This window comes from Ammodytes marinus (assembly GCF_949987685.1).
Source record: "Ammodytes marinus genome assembly, chromosome: 10".
NCBI lineage: Eukaryota > Metazoa > Chordata > Actinopteri > Uranoscopiformes > Ammodytidae > Ammodytes > Ammodytes marinus.
In genome coordinates, this window is record NC_137214.1 from 10,710,761 (window position 1) to 10,732,531 (window position 21,771).

The 21,771-nt window shown below is 41.3% G+C and overlaps 1 protein-coding gene across 1 annotated transcript in view; it reads left to right on the forward strand.

The window, feature by feature from the left end:
- Window positions 1-465: 465 nt before the first annotated feature.
- Window positions 466-21,771, forward strand: part of LOC307256243 (testican-1-like) — a gene marked incomplete at both ends in the record, with an annotated part of 88,390 nt that continues 67,084 nt past the window's right edge. Inside the window, one exon of the mRNA XM_080035148.1 lies at window positions 466-600. Within this exon, the coding sequence (XP_079891274.1) occupies window positions 466-600 (135 nt within the window). The remainder of the gene's footprint in view (window positions 601-21,771) is intronic.

The window sequence follows — 21,771 nt, forward strand, 5'->3', positions numbered from 1 at the left end:
GGTTGTTGCATATTATATAGTCTCTCCGAAACTGAACAAAACAAAACAAACGGGCTCCCATATCCACCTGCTTGCGCTCTGGTGTAGAACTAAAAGAAAATCCCCATCGCTGAATGACACGTCGCGTGTTGGAGAGAGAGAGAGAGAAAGTGAGAGCCGGCAGCTCTTGGTACGCTCTTGTCCCCGCTGCTCCCGTTTACCATCATCCGCAGGTACAAGCAGTAACTACTCGGGTGCCACCGGGGCTGTGTGGACTTATATTGGGATTCATTTAGAATTGGACACCAAAAAGGTAGGTGAAGCGCGGATGCATGGCCGTTGAAATGTGTAAACTGGAGACGAAAGTCAGTAGTTGCACATTTGTCGACTTTTTTTCTTAAGTTTCTCTCTCTCTCTCTCTCTCTCTCTCTCTCTCTCTCTCTCTCTCTCTCTCTCTCTCTCTCTCTCTCTCTCCCCTCTCAGAGGATGTTGTTCTTGCTGCTACCTGTCGTGGCTCTCTTGCTGAGCGGACAAACGGCGGTCTCCGCTAACAGAAACGACAAATGGCTGAGCACCGGAACTCAGTACAACAAGGACAGATCCTGGAACAGATTCAGAGACGTGAGTTTGCACCCCGACAGACACAACATCTAGACAAAGGGGGAGGGGGAGAGAGAGAGGGAGGAAGGGGGCATCTTAATGAACTTGACTGTTTGTGCATGTGTGTGTGAGAGAGAGAGAGAGAGAGAGAGAGAGAGAGAGAGAGAGAGAGAGAGAGAGAGAGAGAATTACCCTTGATACACCCTGTGAGCACTTGAGCACTTGCCAGCAGGCCTAATCCACCTTGTACAGACTCAGCAGGTTCAAACCCTGGTTGGAGCTGAGGTAGACTCACAGACAGAGAAACTCAGACTTGTGCACATGATGGAAGAAATCCCTCACGGCTTATGACTCCGATGACTGAAGGATTCCCCCGATCAAACTGTCTGTTTTTAGAAAGGAGAAGGAGAAATGCCAAGATTTCATTCCTTTTAAAGTTGCCCCACCACGACAGTGGGCTTACATAACCGATAGCTGATTCTGGCAGACTCAGTAGAATATGGGTCATGGTGGTTTGATTCCTGGCTTGCTATATGTTTAAAACTTGAAGTGAAATGCTCTTCAGAATGGTCTTATAAGCTCTGACTCCAGAGGGCCCTGCTGAGTCCAGTAGGTGTTTCAAATAAAGAGGCTGAGAGCAGTGGGATAATGATTGTCAAGTGCTTATAGGTCTAACTGGTCAAATAAAAACTAAGCTGAAGAATCAGCCACACACAGCTTAGGACATCTAGAGCATTTCCATTTGATGGAAAGGTGCAGCTATAGAAACAATGCAGTGCTGGGTTTGAATATGTCACATAATGTAAAAACACTATTGCTCCAATGAAGAACATGATGAGAATATGTGCAAGGCTCCCAGACAGTGTGAATTTACCAACCTTTGTAATGCGTAAAGATACGAGTTAAGTTGACACCATGCTGCACACAGATAGAAATGTCTTATTTTCCATCTGTTATGTGTGTTTACTCACCATTGTGACTCAGTAGTAATGAAATGTACCTGGGCTGGTCAGACACATAAGAGTGAGTCTCTGGGATCACGGCAGACCCAATGCTGCATTCTATTGTACTGAGAAAGAGTGCAGAATGAGCTTTTCACCAAGAGTTTTCATCAGTGGGTCATATGCTCAATCACCATTGTTTTACCTATCTCTTTGATAGATAGTAACTGAACAGCAAATTTACTAGATGAAAATCTTACGGATTACATCTTTAGAGCCACTTTGAGGGGAAATTAATAATGGTCTCATGAATAATGGCTTCAGCTCGTGCTGTTTTGCCACCCTTGCTGTTGGGACTCTACAGTATCTTATACTCTGTGTGTGATCTGTCATTACCACCTGGCTGTGCCTTCTGCTAACCGGGTTAGGATTTTTCTCAAGCTCTCTTCACATTTCGGAAATGTTCATGCATGCAAAAAAGGAGACAACAGGCTAACTTTGGTTTTATTAGAGCCTTCCCCATCCAGCGCTGGAGCGGTGATGTGAGAGGCAGTATTAGTCATGTCTGCATACACTCAGCCAGGGATCTACTACCTACTGTGTGAGTGTGCGTGAATGTGTGTGTGTGTGTGTGTGTGTGTGTAAGTGCGTGCGTGCGTTTGTGTGTGTGCCTCATAGTGTTTGCTGTTCACATCTGGCTGTGTTCTCCTGTGCAAATAAAACTCATTAACAGGAGGCTGGCAGTGGAGGACAGGAGTTGGGAGGAGACGAGGAGGAGCAATGGATAGTGGAAAAAGATGGGAAATGTTATGTGTAATATTTCCAGCAATGCTGCTAACGAAAATGCAGGAGCTGTTGTTGTGTTTATTTGCGTGTGTGTGTGTGTGTGTGTGTGTGTGGGTGCCGCTGGGTATGTGCATGTGTAATGTATGACCTATCGTGAAGGGGAACCTGCTGGTCGTAATTTTTGTCTCGCAACATTGCTTGCCTTTTGTGTCCACTGTGTCTATTTTCCTCCTCCATTCTTTCTTTAGTCATTTCTCATCCCTCTCTCTCTCTGGTCCCAAAGCCTTTCATATAACAGACAGCAAGACCTTAGATTAGGGAAACGTGGTTCTGTTTCAATCAATTTCAAACTGCTAAGCAACCATTCTTGCAACCATCTCAATTTGATGATTGTGGAAAGAGTGACCCTTAGGCAATCTACTGTTGCAATCATGATGTGCTAAAAAAACACAACTGTATTTCATAAATACACAGTCATATAGGAACAGTGACCACCTATACATGCACTGAAATACTTTGAGATTAACCGGGTTAAGATGATATTACAACTACAAACATTGTAATGTAAACAGCAGTTCCTGCTCACCTTAATCAGAATAAGGTCAGTGTCGGAGTAAGCCATAATCGCATTAAAACAGCTGGAATATAATCAGATTTTAGTCACATTATGGAGGCATGTATACAACTTAATCAAACTAAATCATCCCACCGGAGTTTCACAGCATTTTTCGGCATTTGCTGCGGTTTGCGAAGCATGTCCTGGTGAATGACTGTTAAACTAGTGTGTGTAATAAAAGAGGTGTAACTCACGGTGTAAACCTCCATTAGAATAAGAGGTGTAATGTTTGGCTGACAAAACAAAGCAGGACAACGATAATGACATAAAGAGTACACCCAGTATTTTGAATACTACCTTAACCAGAATATGGACCTTAAATCAGAATGAGTGGTGAAAACGTGGTCATTGTAGTCATGACATAAGCCATAGCTGCCTCTTTAACGTCCAGATTTGTGGGAAGAAAAGTGATAAAAAAAAGGTGAAATTCATCTCCATTTACATTAAAACTGTGTTAAAATCCTTTATTATCCGATACAATCTGAACACTTGAAGCACAGTAGCAGTCGTCCTTCACGTGTGGCTGCTGTCACTCAGTCCTCCTCATCCCCCCTCCTCCATTCACTTCTCATTGAGTCATGAACTGCACATTTTTCTTTCACGCCTTTTCTCCTCTTCCGCTCGTTTTCTTGCTTGCGGAGAATGACCCTGTGCTTCCTCAAGCATGACCCTCTCTACACCCCCCTCTTCCCCTCCCTCTCTCTCTCTCTCTATCTCTCCACCTGCCTTCACCCAGGACTCCCCCTATCCCTCTCCCCTGCTGCCTGCCACGTTTCACTCTGCATGAGCCACTTGCTCCCTCCTGCATAATGCATGGAGGTCCATTTGTCAGAGCTGGTGCAATGGTTAAACAGTCAAAGTTCAGTCGGGTTATCTTGAAAACATAAGGGAAAATGGGATTTGATTTATTCTTTTGGAACCGAGGCACTTTCCCTGATAACAGGACTGTAATGTGATGGAGGAGGAGCAGAGACAGACAGTTTTATTCTAAGCCGCTACTATTGAGGAAGGAAAAATGTTCCTCGTTACCATCACGTTTTGTCGGTCTAAAAACAGTTTGTGTTCAATCAACAACAACATCAATGTTTTTTTCTTGCTTGTTTACTTGATGCAAACCTCAATATCTATTGTTGATGATTGATAGAAACCAAACATTTGGGGAGTAAATGTTTGTGAACGTGTTGATGGCTGAGCTAGTCTTATTCTCTCATTGTGTAACTGTCTTGATTTTGGTCTAAAACATTCTTAGTAGAGTTGCCTTGTGGAAAAGTGTCTTATTTCCTATTTTTCTTATGCAGTGCTTTTGTTTCCAGTGTGCTGTACGGATGGCTTGGAGCTTGTTTAGCTTGTTCGAAGATGTCTAAATGGCTCTGAAAAATGTGTTTGTTTCTTAATTTTTAAATTACCTTAACCACCACCTTTGTCTCACTTGCTTCCATAATTTATGCCAACAGCATTTCCAGTTTCCATAGGTCACACTCACATCTTTATTTTTCACAAGCTTTTATGCATATTAATTATTGCTGTAGGGAGAATAGACACACATTTGTATGCGGCACCGCGTCCTACAGTGTCTCTGTTTTCATCCAGAGTCAACTTTGTTGTAAGCCTCCCACTGCCTCGTGTTGTTGGCTAGATCAAAGTATTCTGGTCGGTCAGGACAGAAGTGAATATGAGCGGTCCAGCTGGAATAATGTCTGACGCAGCAGCAGTAAGACAGAAGATCTCAAATCCCAATCCAAATCTGGTATCTCCAGCATGCAGGGTTAAAGCTCTGATGCATTAATGTATGACTACAGTGATTCCCACACTGTCTCTTTGTCTGTACACTGCTGCTAATGCATTTGACCCTAGGGCAGCAGACAGTTGTGCTCTTGGGCCCCCCTTAGGCAGATTTACAGTTAGTATATCTCTAGGTTGAGTGATTATGCTTTCCCGAAGTGTTCTTTCCGCACTAGCAACAATTTTAGCTGATAGCTATAATCCTTCACCATTTTTTAAATTATGTCCCTAATCACCTCACCTCGTTCATCTTATGTGTCAAAAAATGCCCGACCTCAATTTTATGGGAAAAGAGAAAATACTTTATCATAATTTGGAAACAAAAGTATGTTTAACATTGTAGAGTTTATCGAAAGGCAAAGTCATAAGATTGGTGACCCATTATAATACATTATCTTACACGGCATAACAAGAGTTTGAAATGCTCTTGGCGTAATTGCTTTTTTATACAATAGTGAAGTCTGTCAGCTAATGCATTCTGTATTATGGTCTGTGGGTTGCTGAGCTGGCTCTGTTAAAGCCAGTTCTGCTATTGTGGCCTGAGTGAGACGAGTATTGGGGGGATTTATGTTGAGCAAGGAAAATGATTGGGCAGCTTGTATTGGGGTAAAGGTACAGTATGCATTAGTGTCGGAGAGTCAGTGTGTACATGTGCACACGTTTGATCTATGCTGACACTGTGTGTAGAGAATTGATCATCTGCACTGCTGGAGATGAGTCATGAGTCTAATAAAATATCTGGGATCCCATCCAGTCATGTAGACGCTGATCCACACAGCAGACTTATGGCATACTGTCTCGTCTGATGTTGGGTGTTGAACCAAAATGTGTATGCTGTAGTGTTGTAGTCAAGCCAACCTAAACTGAGAACAAGTCATGACCAAGGCCAGAGTGTATCGAGCCTATACAGTAAGCATCAAATGCCTGGACAAATTAATGGTTTACTTCAATCTTAATCTTGCCAAACAAGGTTTTGTAGAAAAGTATTGAAAATGGTCTGGTTTAATATCAGTACTGAAATTGGTATCATATTTGTTCTAGTATCTAAAAATTTCAAACAATACCCAGCCTTTGTCTTGTCTAATTTTGTCTCCATTCATGAACTGTAGTTGTCTCTCCTCTCCTCCAGTTTCTCTTGTCCAAAATCTCAGTCTGCAAATGCTGACAAAAGAGCCATCCATGCCAGTCAGGCAGCCCAACGTTTATCCTCCAGAGTAGAACAAGTTGTTTCCAGTTCAGAGCCTGTTGTTGTTTGTGTCTCCTAAAAAGAGGCTTTTCTAATCCCTGTGCCATTTCCTCCCATTGCCTTCTGGAATCCTGTCATCCACAGTGCCTGCACGCTGTCAGCTTTACACAAATGCAAAGCAAACCTTATTTGTGAAGGACATTGGATGTGGGGGCTGCACATTTCCTCATATCCCTGTGTAAATGCATGCTGTCTCCACACTATCTACTCATTAGCTCTTGCACCGTGTTGAAAATCTGGGCGAGTTACAAACCGCCTGTGTGTGTGATTGTTGTGCTTACATTGTAACTGTGTGTGTTAGCGCGTGGGGCCTGTCTCGACTCAGCTCATGGTGAGAATTAAATGTTGTCATCTTTGTCATTAGTATTCTCTTTGCCAATACAACAGTCTCTGTGGGGCTGCCAGTCACAGACCACCGCTGTCTCTCTTTATCAAAAACAAGCGGGCCGTGTTTACATGTGTGAGTGTGTGTGTTTGTGTGTGCGTGTGTGTGTGTGTTTTTGTGTCGTACAGCATTTTTCTTATTTTTTTTCATAGTAAAGATGTGTTCCTCTGCAATGGAAACAACTGCAGTGACATCATTATTTGCATTATAAAGCTGGTCAGTGTGGCGGCTTGTGTTACATGATCCCCCCTTTTGCAATATATGGTGGAGAGGGATTTTGTTGAGCTTGCAGGTTCTTTTTCAGGTCCACTCCGCCTCCTAGTGAGCACATATTTACACCTGGGAGCTTCCAACTGCATCTAAAATTAACTGGCAGTCATCTGTTTTATCTGTGTTTGCACCATGGTGTGTGTCTGTGCTAACGTGTATGCGTGCGTGTGTTTGTGTGTGTGTGTGCCTCCAGATTGGCGGGTTGTACTCCTAAGGGAGGGAGGGGCATGGACTCTCTAAACCCACACCACGCCGCGTGGTGTGGGTTTAGAGAGTCAGCTTAAACAAGATGAACCTTGCAGTAACCTTCACCTTCTGCCACACATACACACACTCACACATAACCCCTCTGAGTGAACTCTCCACAGGCGGACATACAGTATTTTGGTCAATTAAAGGAAGACTTAGCGGAACACCTGTCATTCTTTCTTATCTGTCCCCTGCTCTGTCCATTTCTCTCTCTCTTTCTCTCCTCTTAAGATTCCCCCATACCTTCCCACCGTCTATCAACTCCACTATCTCCTGGCTCTTCCCCTCTCTCGTTTTATACTTGGCTTATTCCAGATGAAACAGTGCCCTTCAAAATAAAACCTCCTCTATCAGCTCCTTTCATCCCATTTCTTTATTCACGTGCTCTCTCGCTAGCACATTATTCACTGAGCGATTGATTTCAAATGAGAAAATGCTAATTTTAATCCCTGCACTGAATATTTTTCCGTGACAGTGAGTAGGACCTCCTATAATTGGTGGGAAAATATCACGTAACCCCATAACTGCTATCTCTGCTATCTCTATGTGTATGGATGCTACACAGACAAGAATGCAGGAACGCACTCTCACTCTCACTCTCACACGCACGCACACACACACACACACACACACACACACACACACACACACACACACACACACACACACACACACACAGCTTTTCATCCACCCTGAGGCGCCCAAAGAGATCGATCATACAGTGCCTGGTAACTCTGATTGGAACCTTGATATAATCAATAAGAGTGTGAATAGGCAGGAAGACCCACACACACATGCAAACACACACACACACACAGACAATCTCACACACACACACACACACACACACACACACCCACACACACACACACACACACACACACACAATCACATTGGATGACAATTTCGGTTTCAGGCTAGCTTGTGTGTCTGGGTGTGCGTCTGCATGTGTTGAAGGGTAGAACAGAGAGAGGAACACAAAGCAGCAAAGCTAGAGAATTGGCAGTGTATTTTGGCTGACGATTAAGAAAGAGAAAATGGAAAAAAGGGAGATGGTAGGAGAAGAGAGAAAGGGGAGGAGCTTTAATGTGAAGCCCATCAACAATCGTGGGTAGACAGATGGATAGACAGAATGGGATGGGAGGAATATAGAATACATCATCAATACAGCGTGTGTGTTTGTTTCAGTCAGCTTTGTCAAGAGCGGTCAAACAAATCTCCAAACTTCCCTTCTCTTCCTGTGGGGATTTGTGGGCGCTGGTATATGAAGCTCTCCCGCTAAGCTGTTGGCTCTGTTGAAGAGATGCTGTCTGATTTGCTGCTTCTGTCTTGGGACTTTCTAAGACCACACTTGGACCGTTACAAAAAACCTGATACTCTTTCACTAGCTCTGTATTTGGATCTCTTACTTTGAGCAACAGAAGCAGAATTTTTTCATTGTAATATGTACACTATATTACACCCTGTTTCTATATACATCTAGGACATAGGTATACATCTGCTGTAGAAATGGCAATGTGGGCCTGTGGTCCACAACTTTAACTACTGAATGAACTGTCATGACATTTTTTACAGAAATGTATTTTCTCAAGAGGATGATTCCTAATGTAATTGTTGACCTTTTCTTACTTCCCCTCTAGCATCAAAGGTTGACACCTTTTGGGTTCTTTGGGGGATCACACTTTTTCATATAGAGCATTCATTAAGTACAAATTTCACTCACATGAGTATTTCATCCATATCCCTCAGTTATGCCTACAGTATTATCGGTTCATCTGTTGAGATATTCTGTTAAGGATCTAATATTAATGCATACTATATTCAGCATCCCCATAAATTGGCTGCCACTAATGATATTATTTTTTTTTAAATTAAGTGGATCACACATTTCTTGTTTTGTATAAACAACCCAAACATCCAGTTTATAATGATGGGAAACTGAGAATAGCTGCATATCCTCACTTTGGAGGATATGGGAAGTCAATGTCAACAATTCAATTAAAAACTTACCAAAATCCTATTGATTCATTTCCGTCGAGTCGTCGACTGCATAATAGATTTTTTCACTCATCATTATTTGACATATATATATTTTTTTAATTTTCAGTGTTTATATGCCATGTCCCTGTATGCAGTAGTGATTCATATGGTTTTAACGATATTCCCACCATAAATAATGGTTTCCTGGATTTCTGTTTGTGTTGTTAGAAAATATACATTATGCTAATGACAGCCAGCTTTCTGTCAACATATACTTCCAATGCAGGTTTTTCTCTCACATTGGCAGCAAGGGAGGATATCAGTGTGTGTGTGTGTGTGTGTGTGTGACGTATACAAGTCATAATAGTTTTGTATGTTTTTGTGTGAGTGCTTCTGTAGCTCTTGCCATTAATGAAGCTGTCACCCCCCGCTGTGTGCCTGTTTTGAAGTGTATGATCAGATGTTCCTTCCCCTGGGTTTAGCCCCCTCTACATCTCTCCACATGCCAGTGTTTGATGTGTCTGTTTTGCAGTCTCTTTTATAAGCTGATGCCATTTTTATTCATCCTCGTGTTACTCTGCCAAATAGGACGTATAGATTGGCTCAGTGTTAGCATTGTTGTGTCTTGGGTTCATGCCTGCTATCTGTTTTTTGATTGAATGCTTATCTTGATGACAGTTTACTATAATTTTGAAATCAAAATGCAGATTTGTATACAAAAATGTATATACCATTCTGTTATTAGGATGTCCTTTTAGAGGAAACAATTCAGAGCTCAAAAGAAGGCCATTTGATGTAAATGAATGGACAATACATTTTGATTACAAATAGGGGGAAGTTATCTAATGGTGCCTGGACTTATAAGCACATAAAAGTGATTTGAGTATGCATATCTTATTAATTATTTGATTTTAATTTATTTTCTAGGTTTAACTCTATACTACCTCTCCATGGTTTGGTGTCTCTTTATCTGGTTGCTCAGTGCTTTCAGCTACATGCTAATCAGCATGCTCACAATGACAATGACATTATGCTGATCATTAGCATGGTATAATGTTTACCGTGTTCACGGTTCTTAGTTTAGCGCACTAGCAAAATAACATTTGCTAATTGACATGTGTTCATAACTTAATAATTGGATACAGTTGGTCCTGATGTTGGCAATTATTGAAAGTTCAGGGGATCAGAGTTATTCACTGGGGACCAATCATTTCTGTACCAAATGTCATGGCAGCCCATCCAATAGTTTTCGAGATATTTCAATAAAAACAAAACAATATTGACATTCTGGATGGGCTATAAGAAAAGTCAGGGGATGATCAATAACATCAGCATTGATTCTTTAGAGACCTTGAATATGTGCAGCAAATGTCATAGCCATAAATTCAAATAGTGGTTAAGATATTTCAAAGGGGTTGGACTAGGGCTGGGCGATATGACGATATCATATCGTGGACAATATGAAAGTGTCTACCGGGAGAGATTTGGCCATACCGTTTATACCGCGGAGAAAAAAGTTCATGTGGCGGGAGCATAGATAGGGCGGGAGGCAGCTGTCCCTCGGAGTCCCTACAGTTACACTGCCACACGGGGGCTCTGCAGCAGAGTTCTGGGCTGCAATACAGCTTCTCTACCCTCAACAGAAGAAGCCTCATCTGTTGCTCTAGCTGTCTAGCTTTCTTTATATGTCCATGGTCTTGCTCCGGTGCGCCATCACTACAGTTAACAAACCAACTCCGTGTCACGGTGGCAGAGCAGCTGGTATTAACGGTCAAAAATGTCATCGGGCAAAGGAAACTTGCTTGCTGCTTCAGCTTGCTGTTGCCGTGACGCAGAGTTGGCTTGTTTTAAGCCGCAAACTACATGGGTTAGCTCTCGTGAGCTAGCTGGCTAATAATGACATCTTTAGCCTACTCAGGGCTTCACCCCCGTGCTGTTATTGTTGGAGACAGCCAGCAAGGCTGGTTTTATGTTACTTTAAAAACTGTCAAACTTGAAAATATTATTTGTGTTGAAGCTGGAGTTAAAGTATTACCAGACATTTGGTCATTAGTTAATTTTGACAGCTTTTTTCAATGAAGATGAGCAAATACTGCAGGAAAATTCAAGTCTTTCATTATTTTGATGTAGGCTACTATCAATTGGAAAATGTAGGCTATTTGGTTGATGCTGTCATTATTATTTTGCACTGACTGACTAAAGCCAGACTGGTGTGGTATTTTGCACCAGTTTTTCTTTTGTATGGAAATTTAAGTTCCAAGCAAAAAATTTAAATAATCTAATGTGATTAAAGTTCACTACGGTTATTGTAATCCATTGAATTTAAAGGAAAAATACTATACTGTGATATAAAATTACCTATATCGTGATATAAGATTTGGTCCATATCGCCCAGCCCTAGGTTGGACTGATCAACCAAGGGACAGGCCGGAATTTTCATCACCTTTTGTATCTTGCAAAATGTTGCTGCCACACTATGGACCATTAGATTTTGTATTCACTATCATGTATGGAGGTTGTACATTGAGATCTATAAAGCAGCTTGATTCTGTGATTGATTGTATGTGTCTGTCTCTAATCACAGTCATTGTTATATTGTGAAGAACACAATCATTTATTTGCCCATTGTGATAGTTTATGCAGATGATACAATAGTCGTCAAATTACAAATTTCTTTTTTTAATATATTGTTTTGCTATGTTTTCTGTTTCAGAGTCAGTCTAATGACACAGCAGATTTTATTTACAAGCTGGCTGTCTTGCTCGGATCACATCTGATAGTAGCCCTCCACACCCTTAGTGCCCCAGTGTGAAATAAACGAGTGGTTGGCTTTTTCAGTTTTTTCACACCTCCCCAGTCCCACTTTCGATCAGTGTCAGCACCTCTCCTCTCCCTCCCTCTCTTTCTCTCATTCTGGTGTTTATGGTCTCTAAAACCATGTCAGATCGAATTGGTCATTATCTCATCTTTCCCCCCCGAGGGCAGGGATACAGTTACTGTTTGTGTGTTGGAGTGTGGGTGTGTGGGTTTGAGAGATGTTTTGTCTGCTTCAATAATTCAGGAGGTTTCTGCTAAACCCACAGCTCATGTGATGCTCCTGGGACAGAGAGAGGCGGGAGACAGAGGAGGAGAGGGAGAGAATGACACTAACATGTGGCAGATCGGTTCCCTGTAGCTTTTAGGGCCTTTTTCATATTCCTTTCTGCATCATTTTGTAGTTATTTGCAGCTTAGTAACTCCCTGCTGCACTCTTGTTTATGACAGATACACTCTTGGGAATTGTGTAGGTAATGGCAACGTACAGCTAAACCTCAAGGGTTTGGATGAATATTGCATGAAAAGTCATGGACTCTCTGTATTGTTTGTTGGCAGTTAAACTAACAGCCCCCTAGGTAATGTAGTTAGAACGTGTATGTTTCTCCTAAGACTTACTGGAAGCTAAGTAAAACTGAGGTGTTTGTGCTAGGAGACCGCCTCTTCTCTTTCCCGGTTTTCTGTGGAATGCTCTTTTTATCAGGTTACTCTAGTCCTTATGGTCCAAGATTCATATCATGTTAATACTGTAACCTTTGTGCTATTCTGGCTGTCACATGCCATCCATTTATCTCTCTGTTTCCCCATTTTCTGAGTTCGACAATAACAAGACTGACCCCTGGATTCCATTATTACAGTATTACAGCAGATATTTAGCTTTTAAATGCAATACTCATTTTGTACACGAATAAAAACAAAAATAAACGACAAAGTGGTTGCATAAGAGCCTAACATACACACATTGTGTTACAGAACCCATTTGGTTTTGCACCTTTCTCCTTTGTCCATCAACACCCACTGACTCAGATTTCAGAGTGGAGCACGGCCAGCACCCAAGACAGCTTGAGTCGTGAAACTGAGGAGTTCCCGTGGTAATTAAAAGTTATACGTGCGATCATGCTTGATAATACAATACTGTATGTGTAATTTACTCAACAAGCACCACACAGAAGGTCATTGTTCCAATCCTCAGGAGTAGAAGAAGGGTGAACTAGCTTGAAATGTGTCTATTTCTTCATACTAACACATTTTAGTATCTAAGTTACCATAAGATGTGTTCATAGGCACTGAACATGAACCATAGTTGTGAGACTGATGGGAATTTCATTAGTTTTCCTAGTATTTGGTATTGAAAACACATTGCAATTTTTATCTTATGATGGTGTTGGAAGACAAGTTAAAGGACATGGGATTAAGAATTACCCTGCGGGGGACATGGATGACTGTTATCAAAATGTCATGGTTATCCATCCGGGTGTTTTCAGTACATTTAACTTAAGGCTAGAGCATGTCTGAGAATCACCAAGCAGTGGGATCCATCCTCTGGGGACCATCAATTACTAACAAAGGTCATGTCAATCCATGTTATAGTTGGTCAGATATTTCAACTGACTGTTTGACCGTCAGTTCTGATTGAAGCCCTCAGGTAGATGGATTGCTGCTCATCAGGGTGACAGTGAAGTTATTGAGGTAACTTTAAGGCTGTCACTGCCGACTTTGTCACTGGCACTACATAACCACTCTTCAGTGAGGTGCCACAGTGTTGTAAGAGGAACAGCTGGCTGGACGTCCTGTTTCAGGCTGACTTTCAAAGCCAGAGAGACATGAGTAACCAGATTTAGGCCAGATGGTGTTTTTATCCCTTATATCCTGTTTACACTTTTTTGATTTTTGAACACATAGATACTGTTTTGAAGGAGAACCTCCCATTTGAAAGTCATTGGTGATTATTCTTTTTGAAAAGTCTTGTTTATTGTTTTAGACAACTGCTTGACTAGATGAAAAAATGAGTGATGTGTCACATTGACATTCATTTTATAAAATGATACTGTATACCATAAATGTATAACATAGTTAAATAAATGTCCAAAGTTTACACGGACCTCAAGCAGCTTTTAAAGTGTTGATACTCATGAACAGTAAACAACCAACAGCAGCTACTTCAAATCCATCACTAATACTGAGCTTTACTGCATCTCTTGACTCTACATTTGACCTCTGATGTTCAAATAACACAATCTGCAAAGCAAGCATACACAGGCGTTGGAGGATTTGGCAACCCTCAAGGTGTGTCATAATCGAGCTAAATGACATGCACCAGACACACACACATGAATGCAACTGACACACACACATTCATGAAAATGTCATGGTCAAATAAAGGATTACCTGAATTATATTGAAATATGTTGACAACTTATTACAACACATATTTACAGATATTCCTACGATGATTTGTGTGGATGTTTGCACATGAACCAGTCAATATTGATGTTGCCTTGAATCAAACAGAAATATCACAAATACCCTGGAGCTACAGGAGCATCTGAGTGTTTCCTTCTGATGAGATTGGAAGGACTCTGACTGGGATGTTGATTTACGAATTCAACACTCTCCTTTCCCTGTCTACCATTACCAGGGTTTTGTAGAATCATTGATGCAAAACCAGATTATCTTTAATGTAAATACACCGAGAAATGATATGATAAATCTTAAAGGCTCAAAGGTTATTGAATAGGGCTTGTGCTTGATCTATCAATACGTTTCAAGTTAGTTACAATGCAATGTGGAGCAAATTGAAAACGCACAGTGTCCCCCGATGTACTATATATTGTATGTGCTTGAGTTTTAAATGGGCCCCAATGGGACACTGTGCTATCAAGGTGTATGAAAGGTGCCAATGTGTCATTTAAATATACATAAGCTGACTATAAATGATGCCTTGTCTAGCACAAACACACAGATACAAACAAACAAACTTTGGTGTGTACTGCAGTCAGACAAAGAAACAAGTGATGAAAATACAAGAAGCCTTATCTTTCATTTAAAAAAATAGGATTTCAAGGTAACAAAATATGTTGTTGTGTACTTCCATACATTATGTCATTTGTATTCATTAATTCCCCAAAAGACTCTTGCCAACTCATTCTTCATGTGCTGCCTTCCAAAACAAAATTGAATGAATGGAACATATATTCAAATGATATTCATAGGTAATGCTTCAGCAGGAAAATATCCAACTGAGATCAGTCCTGGCACAGAGGGGGTGACGATACAGAAGAAGGACACACTCTGACATGTAGAACAATGAATATTGGTTGTTGGCTTATTTCTCTTTTGTTTAAATGTCCATAAATGATATCATCTTACACATACAGCCAACATGTACCTGACCCCTCAGCCCAATTGCATTCACACATTCACCCGCCTCTTACTGTAACTCCCATGTGTTGTCAAGGGCAGTCCAAATGGTCCAGCAGTTAGTTAGTTTGGGGAAAGACATGGGAAGAATAGTGAGGACAAATGACAGGTCACGTCTTCAGGACAAAGAAAGGCTTCATCTGAGTTGAGAAAGAGAGACAGAGTGAAATAATGAACACCTTGATGCATATGCATGTTGGAGGTTGATGCAGGAATTGTTTGACAGCTTCACTTTAGAGTCAGGTCCGTCCCTGTAGGCCTGTGTGTGTGTGTGTGTGTGTGTGTGTGTGTGTGTGTGTGTGTGTGTGTGTGTGTGTGTGTGTGTGTGTGTGTGTGTGTGTGTGTGTGTGTGTGTGTGTGTGTGTGTGTGTGTGTGTGTGTGTGTGTGTGTGTGTGTGTGTGTGTGTGTGTGTGTGTGTGTGTGTGTGTGTGTGTGTGTGTGTGTGTGTGTGTGTGTGTGTGTGTGTGTGTGTGTGTGTGGGTGGGTACACTTCTTGTAACCTTGATAGCACCAGGCTTTGGCACATTACCACTGACTTTTTCATGGATTTGGAGTGGGATAATAAGGTGAGCTGGGAGGCTGCTGATCAATACTGTGTGACCTCTTTTATCTGGAACTGACAGATAGAACCAGTCCATCCCTGCCAATACTGCCAGACACAGCACTTCACTTTGGATGGTGCCATTTAACCGGTCCTACTTTAGTATTCATCCAGCCAAATTGTTTAATTTGAACTGCAGTAGACCTGACTAAAACGTAGGCAGATTTTTGTCAGCCCATATTTGCTTATCACAGATGTAACGTAATGGCATGATATGTTGAAGTAAAAGGAAATTGCTCTTTTCGAGTTTTCCAAGTCTATTGTTTTTATGGCTAAATGTGCTTTGAAAAACGTATCCGTCGCTGTAATCATTCCTCTTGTCCATACTGGCCATTAAAAGGCTATGAAAACGTATTTCCCTACTATGGATCAATTATTGTGTTATATATTTTTATGATAGTTAGTGTTGTGAAACTTGAAAGATCCTTGCCAACTGTCTTTTTTTTATTGTGTGATTATGTTAACAGCAAAGCATTGGCCAATATATATTTTACTATCACATATGGGTATTGGGAGAGGCCTCGAAAATCCAGTTTCAATGGTGCGTTGATTTGAACACCAGCAAGTACACAAGTAATCAAACACACACACACACACACACACACACACAGTTGCATTAGCAAATGTAATATACAATATAATTGCGCTGGCATTTCATACACTTTAAACTGCCTGTTTAATAATCTTCAATTCATTGCATTGTAATTAACCAAAAATGCTTCTACTTTCCTTCAAAGTGATATGAATCAACTGTGACGCGCACACACACACACACACTCTCTCACGCACACACACACACACACACACACACACACACACACACACACACACACACACACACACACACACACAGACACAGAGCTTAAATGCAAATGTTCCTGACCCCTTCCTTCTAAGTCTTCTTACTTTTATTACTGCAACTTTTCATGGTGAGAGCTCTGACATTTAGATGGAAACAGCCAATAACGACCCACTCTTACCTTCTCAGCAAGAGAGAGAGAGTGGGTAAGAGTTTTCTGCAGATCACTTCCTAGTGAATGTACTTTTTATCATTCGGTGTGCCTGCATTTGTGTGCAGCAGCATGTGTGTGTGTGTCCATATGGTGCACCCAGTATACCGTTTGCCAAGTGGGAAGTTCTGCCAGGGGAGTTTTGTGTTGTTTCACTTCCCGGGGGAGGGCGGTTTGGTGCGGCTCTGCAAACTGAAATGGCCTCGCTCCAGTCAAGCAGAATAATGATGATTGGTTTCATTTGCTAAAAGAAACAGAAGGCTAATGGCTAATTGTAATGTTAACACTGTTACACTGAGACCAAGAAAAGTTCACCTGCCCGGCTAATCTGATATATGGTATTGGCTAAAACTGGATTTATGGTCGATGCATGAGGTTAATGGGAGCGTCGGATTTCTGCCATTGAAAGCACCACTACCAGACGGAGAAATTGTTCATTGTTCAGATCGAACAATTCACAAAGCGACATGAATTATCCCTAACAGCGGCCATTATGGAGGAATAACTGACAGTAGTATGCCATTATTGACCAGAAGAACACAGCGTTCATCACTGTCATGTAATAATGGGCTACAATTATATTCTCCATGGTTACTGCAATATCTATACAAACGTCACAAAATGGGTTGTTTGTCAAAGCCATCGAGAACAATCTTTTGTTGTTTGCATTCTTTCAATCACCCTGATATAGAGTAGCTATAATGGTGAGAAGACAGTTTGCAGTGGCTTTGTATTACTGACAAGGAGAAGATAAACACACACCTTGTTGTAGCTCGCTTCATGTTCTCTTCACTTTCAGCAATCTCCTCCAGCACTGTCTCTATGTGTAGAGCTTGGATAGATGAATGGGTAGCTTGGAAAACTCTTGTCAAAAAAAATCCATATTTCTGCCTCAAAGTTCAAATGTCAGTGGATTTATTGACCTTAATGTGTGTGAAGGAGTGTGTGTTTGTGTGTGTGTGGTTGTGTGAGTGTTTGTGTGTCTTCTAACACTTCCTCCCCCCTCCTGGTTTAAGGACACTCAGCAAGGGAGTGAGAGGGTCAGCATTCCCAGAGTGCAATATTTTGCTGTCTCAGGTTTCTCTTGTTTCACACTTTAGCAGCAAAGGTTAAAGTAAAAGCAGCGCTTTGTGAAGGTGTGTGTACGGTATGTGTGTGTGTGTGTGTGTGTGTGTGTGTGTGTGTGTGTGTGTTGTGTGTGTGTGTGTGTGGAATATACCTTTCCCTGACTCCTGCTGATGTATCCAACAGTGTTGTTGATAATTGGGGTTAAATACGGTGGGATGTGGTCCGATGACTATTAACTTTGGCACCGACTTCTTACAGGACTCACACAGCTCACACTTCTCATCACAGCACCTCATGAAACATTGCTGGTTTATGTGTGTGAGAGTTTGCATTTAATTATTTTAATGGGGGTGGAAGGCAGATCAAAGCAATGAAATAACATCCTCTCACCAGATGGGGATTTAATGGAGAAACAGATGTTAGCACCTCTTTCCCTCAACAGTTGCCTGTGCACAAAACATGACCCTGTGTGTGTGTGTTTGTGTGAGCACTTAAGAGCAGCAGGATGTCAATTTCTAACCTAACGTATTGTTATGTTCTGGCGCTGATGAAAAAAATATTTAATCGTGCTCTTGCGCTCGAGCCTGAGTGTGTGTGTGTGTGTGTGTGTGTGTGTGTGTGTGTGTGTGTGTGTGTGTGTGTGTGTGTGTGTGTGTGTGTGTATATACCAGTGTCCTTTGTTGTCCTTCACAAAAAAAAAACGGTTAGTGCTTCAAAATTCAAAGAAAAAGGAAAATACATGGATGGGATTGAAAATGAAGGGAAAATGCCCTGCAGGCACTGTTGCTGAGCAATTTCACCGGCGGCCATCATTTTTTCAACTTAGCCTTGATCTCTAGCCTCTTGTGACACTTGACGTGAGCCTTACTGTTTCTGTGTTCTTTAAATGAGGCACAGACACTACATCAGTGAAACACATCCATCCAAGTGGATCTAAGAAGAGATCATTCAGTTTAGTGCAACCAAACAACTGTCCTTACTACAGAAGAAACATCTAAAGATGAATTTGACTGTGATGATAGAAAATGCCAATTAGAGATTAAGTGGATTTCCATATTGATATTGATCTTCTCTTTTGTCATTTTATTAGTGTGTTGTTACAGTTACACCACAAAACAGTATCAAAATGATTTGTTGTTAGGTATATGGGACGAACAAGAAATACATGCAGGCTTCATCTGAATCTCTGTGAGCTCAATTAGCTTTCCACATTTGCTCAACTTGTTCCCTGCAGCAGGGCTGGTCTTATTCTTATGTCCCCTCCATGCACTGAGTGTGTTCATTCATGTTGACAACCAGACGCAGACAGAAACTAAACCAAAATGCTGCTTCTCAATCCGTCAAAGTCTCAACGCGAGGAATTTCACTATCAGCAGCACACCAGACTCCTCTCTTCTTTCTCTACTCAAGCTATAAAAATGACAAATGAAAATCTGCGACCGCAACATTGTTGGATCACAGCGTCTGCACAGCCTGTGTAGTGAAAGCAGCATGATAGCGGGAGCAGCGGTAGCTTCAGTGCTCTGTCAGTACATCCTCTGTGGATGCGTTCAGTCACAGAATTAAGTGTATGTCACCCCAATGTCTTGGTAGTGCACAGTGCACTAAAATGCCATCACTGTTGTTACCAGCAGAATGCATCAGTCCACAGTAATGCACATATAGCATGAATGAAATATAATCTGTCAAGCGGCTTGTTTGAACATGGATAGAGTAAAATAGAAGTGTGAGGCAACTGACTTAAAACATGGCTGAAACACCACCTCTGTAGACAAGCCTTAAAGGCAAACCTGACAGTGTTACAGAACACTTGTTGGTATTTGAACTGAGCTCCCAGTCGTACATATGAAATGGAGCAATGTGGACGTAGCCTCAGGGGATGTATACTCAGGACACACTTTTCATGGCAGAGCGCTTGGAAAATCATGTCCAAAGAGCTTGTAACATCTTAAATATTGTTCACATCATGTGTGCCAGTTACAGGATACATATTATGCTCATTTTCAGGTTCCATATTGTAACTTGGGTTTCTACTAGAAACTGTTTTCATGGTGTAGTGTCCAAAGAACCTTTATAATTTTCACAGTGCTATTGCTGAATCTCCTCTTTTCAGCCTCTGTCGGAAACACTCTGTTTTAAAGCCTGTCAATTTAAGCACCGCTTTCCATAAAGGCCAGCCACCTCTGATTGGACCTGAATCTAACTACAGGTATGGATCTTACTGCCAGTTAGATTCAGGGGTTTTGCTTATCACAGGTGGAGATAGTGCTAAGTTAGGTTTGTGCTGAGGGGGCGTGGCGTTCCCCTTATGACATCATACAGGGAGATACATTTGACTGGGGTTTTTGAACACAGGTTTTCAGAAAGGTTTAGAAAAAGACAGAGGTTTTTTTTCACATACATTTGGAGTCTGTAGTCACACTGGGGACTCATGTTGATGTTGAAAGAACATGAAAAAGTGCGTACGAAATAAAGTGTTATGAAGTCCAGAAAAAGTTAATTTAAAGTGCAATAGAGTGAAATATTTAAGATAATGTTTGCCACATACCAATATAGGAAGGTGAAGAGCCCTCTACTGTATCAGTATCATTAACATACTTTACACTATCCTTTATCTGCCCTCTTTGTTTTGCTCTTGAGGCCTGAACATTACACGGTCCATTATGATGATCTGAAGCGCTCATGTAAGAGGCACGCACAGGCAAAAGATTTAACAGACTGTTTGTTCGTAGGCGTGGCTAATGAGTGGATTGTCCTTGATGTAGTATTCTACTTAAGGCCTGATATAATTGAGATGTTACATAGTGTAGTTTCAGTTGCAAGTTGCTTTTTGTTGCTATATAACTATGATGCCTTGTTGTTTTAATGTTAGGGTTTGGGGGGCTCGTATATTCGAAACGGGCCTCCAAACATGAATGCTTCCTTTGAGTACATATGTTGTCTTCAGCCTCCCGCCATATGGAGCTTAATGTGTTGTCATCCAGGGAGATGAAACAGAGTTCACTGGCTTATCTACACTTTTAGAATGTGCACTCCAGAGAAATGATGAGCTCCCTGTCAACCGTGCACAAATACACACTTTAATTTTTGGCCAACATTTTGAAACTGTTTTTGAAACACTGTAATTGCATGATTCAGTATCTTCAATTTGGAAAGCAAATTAGCCGCCCCTGTGTGCTCTTTAACAACTGTTGTCAAGCCGTATGTATGGTTGTGTGTTCTACTGCAGTATCTAACCCTGAATATATTGTGCTTTATGCCGACTGGCTGGCTTAGAAATCTGTTCAGACAAAATAAGAAAGAGGCTGCAATGTTCACTTATGCTGTGGTTGAAGTGTAGGTTTTGCTCTTTAGATCAGACATGATAAGAGCTTGCATATGTTGTTGTGTAAAATATCAGCAAGGCGCTTGTTTGGCAGCCGGACCAGGACTCACTGTCATGTTGTCAGTGGTGATGGAAAGGTTGTGTAAAAGATAAGATTCACATGGGAGCTTTGGGTGGTGGGAGGCCAGCCAGCTCGAGTAGGACTTTCCCTTTGTTGAGCAAACATTCCACCACATGAGCCAGAATAAATTCAGAGATGACTTTTCCATGGAATTTTGCCCACATGTTTTTTTATAATCAGGGAAGATATGAGGGTGAGACGTACACATTTAAAAAACATTTAGTTAGAAAATGTACCTGCAAATTTACCTCGCTTATTGATACAGTTTTTTTTTATTAAATTCTGAAGAAATGACAACAGCTTCTCAAATCCCCCTTTTTAAATCTTCACTGAAAGCTTGCAGCCAGAACAATTTCCAACATCCTCTCCGACCGTTGTCTTCGTCTCTCTCCTGGCTCAATTAAAACACATTTTCTCATGTCACAGACATAGCAAGCATGCAGTCTCACGGGCACACACAAAATGTAAAACAGGCTCCCTCGCTCTAGTCACGTTTGCTAAAATTATGGAGGGAAAAAACCCCTCAAGCTGGGAAATGGAGATAAATACCTTTGCATCCATTTCTATTTATTTTCCA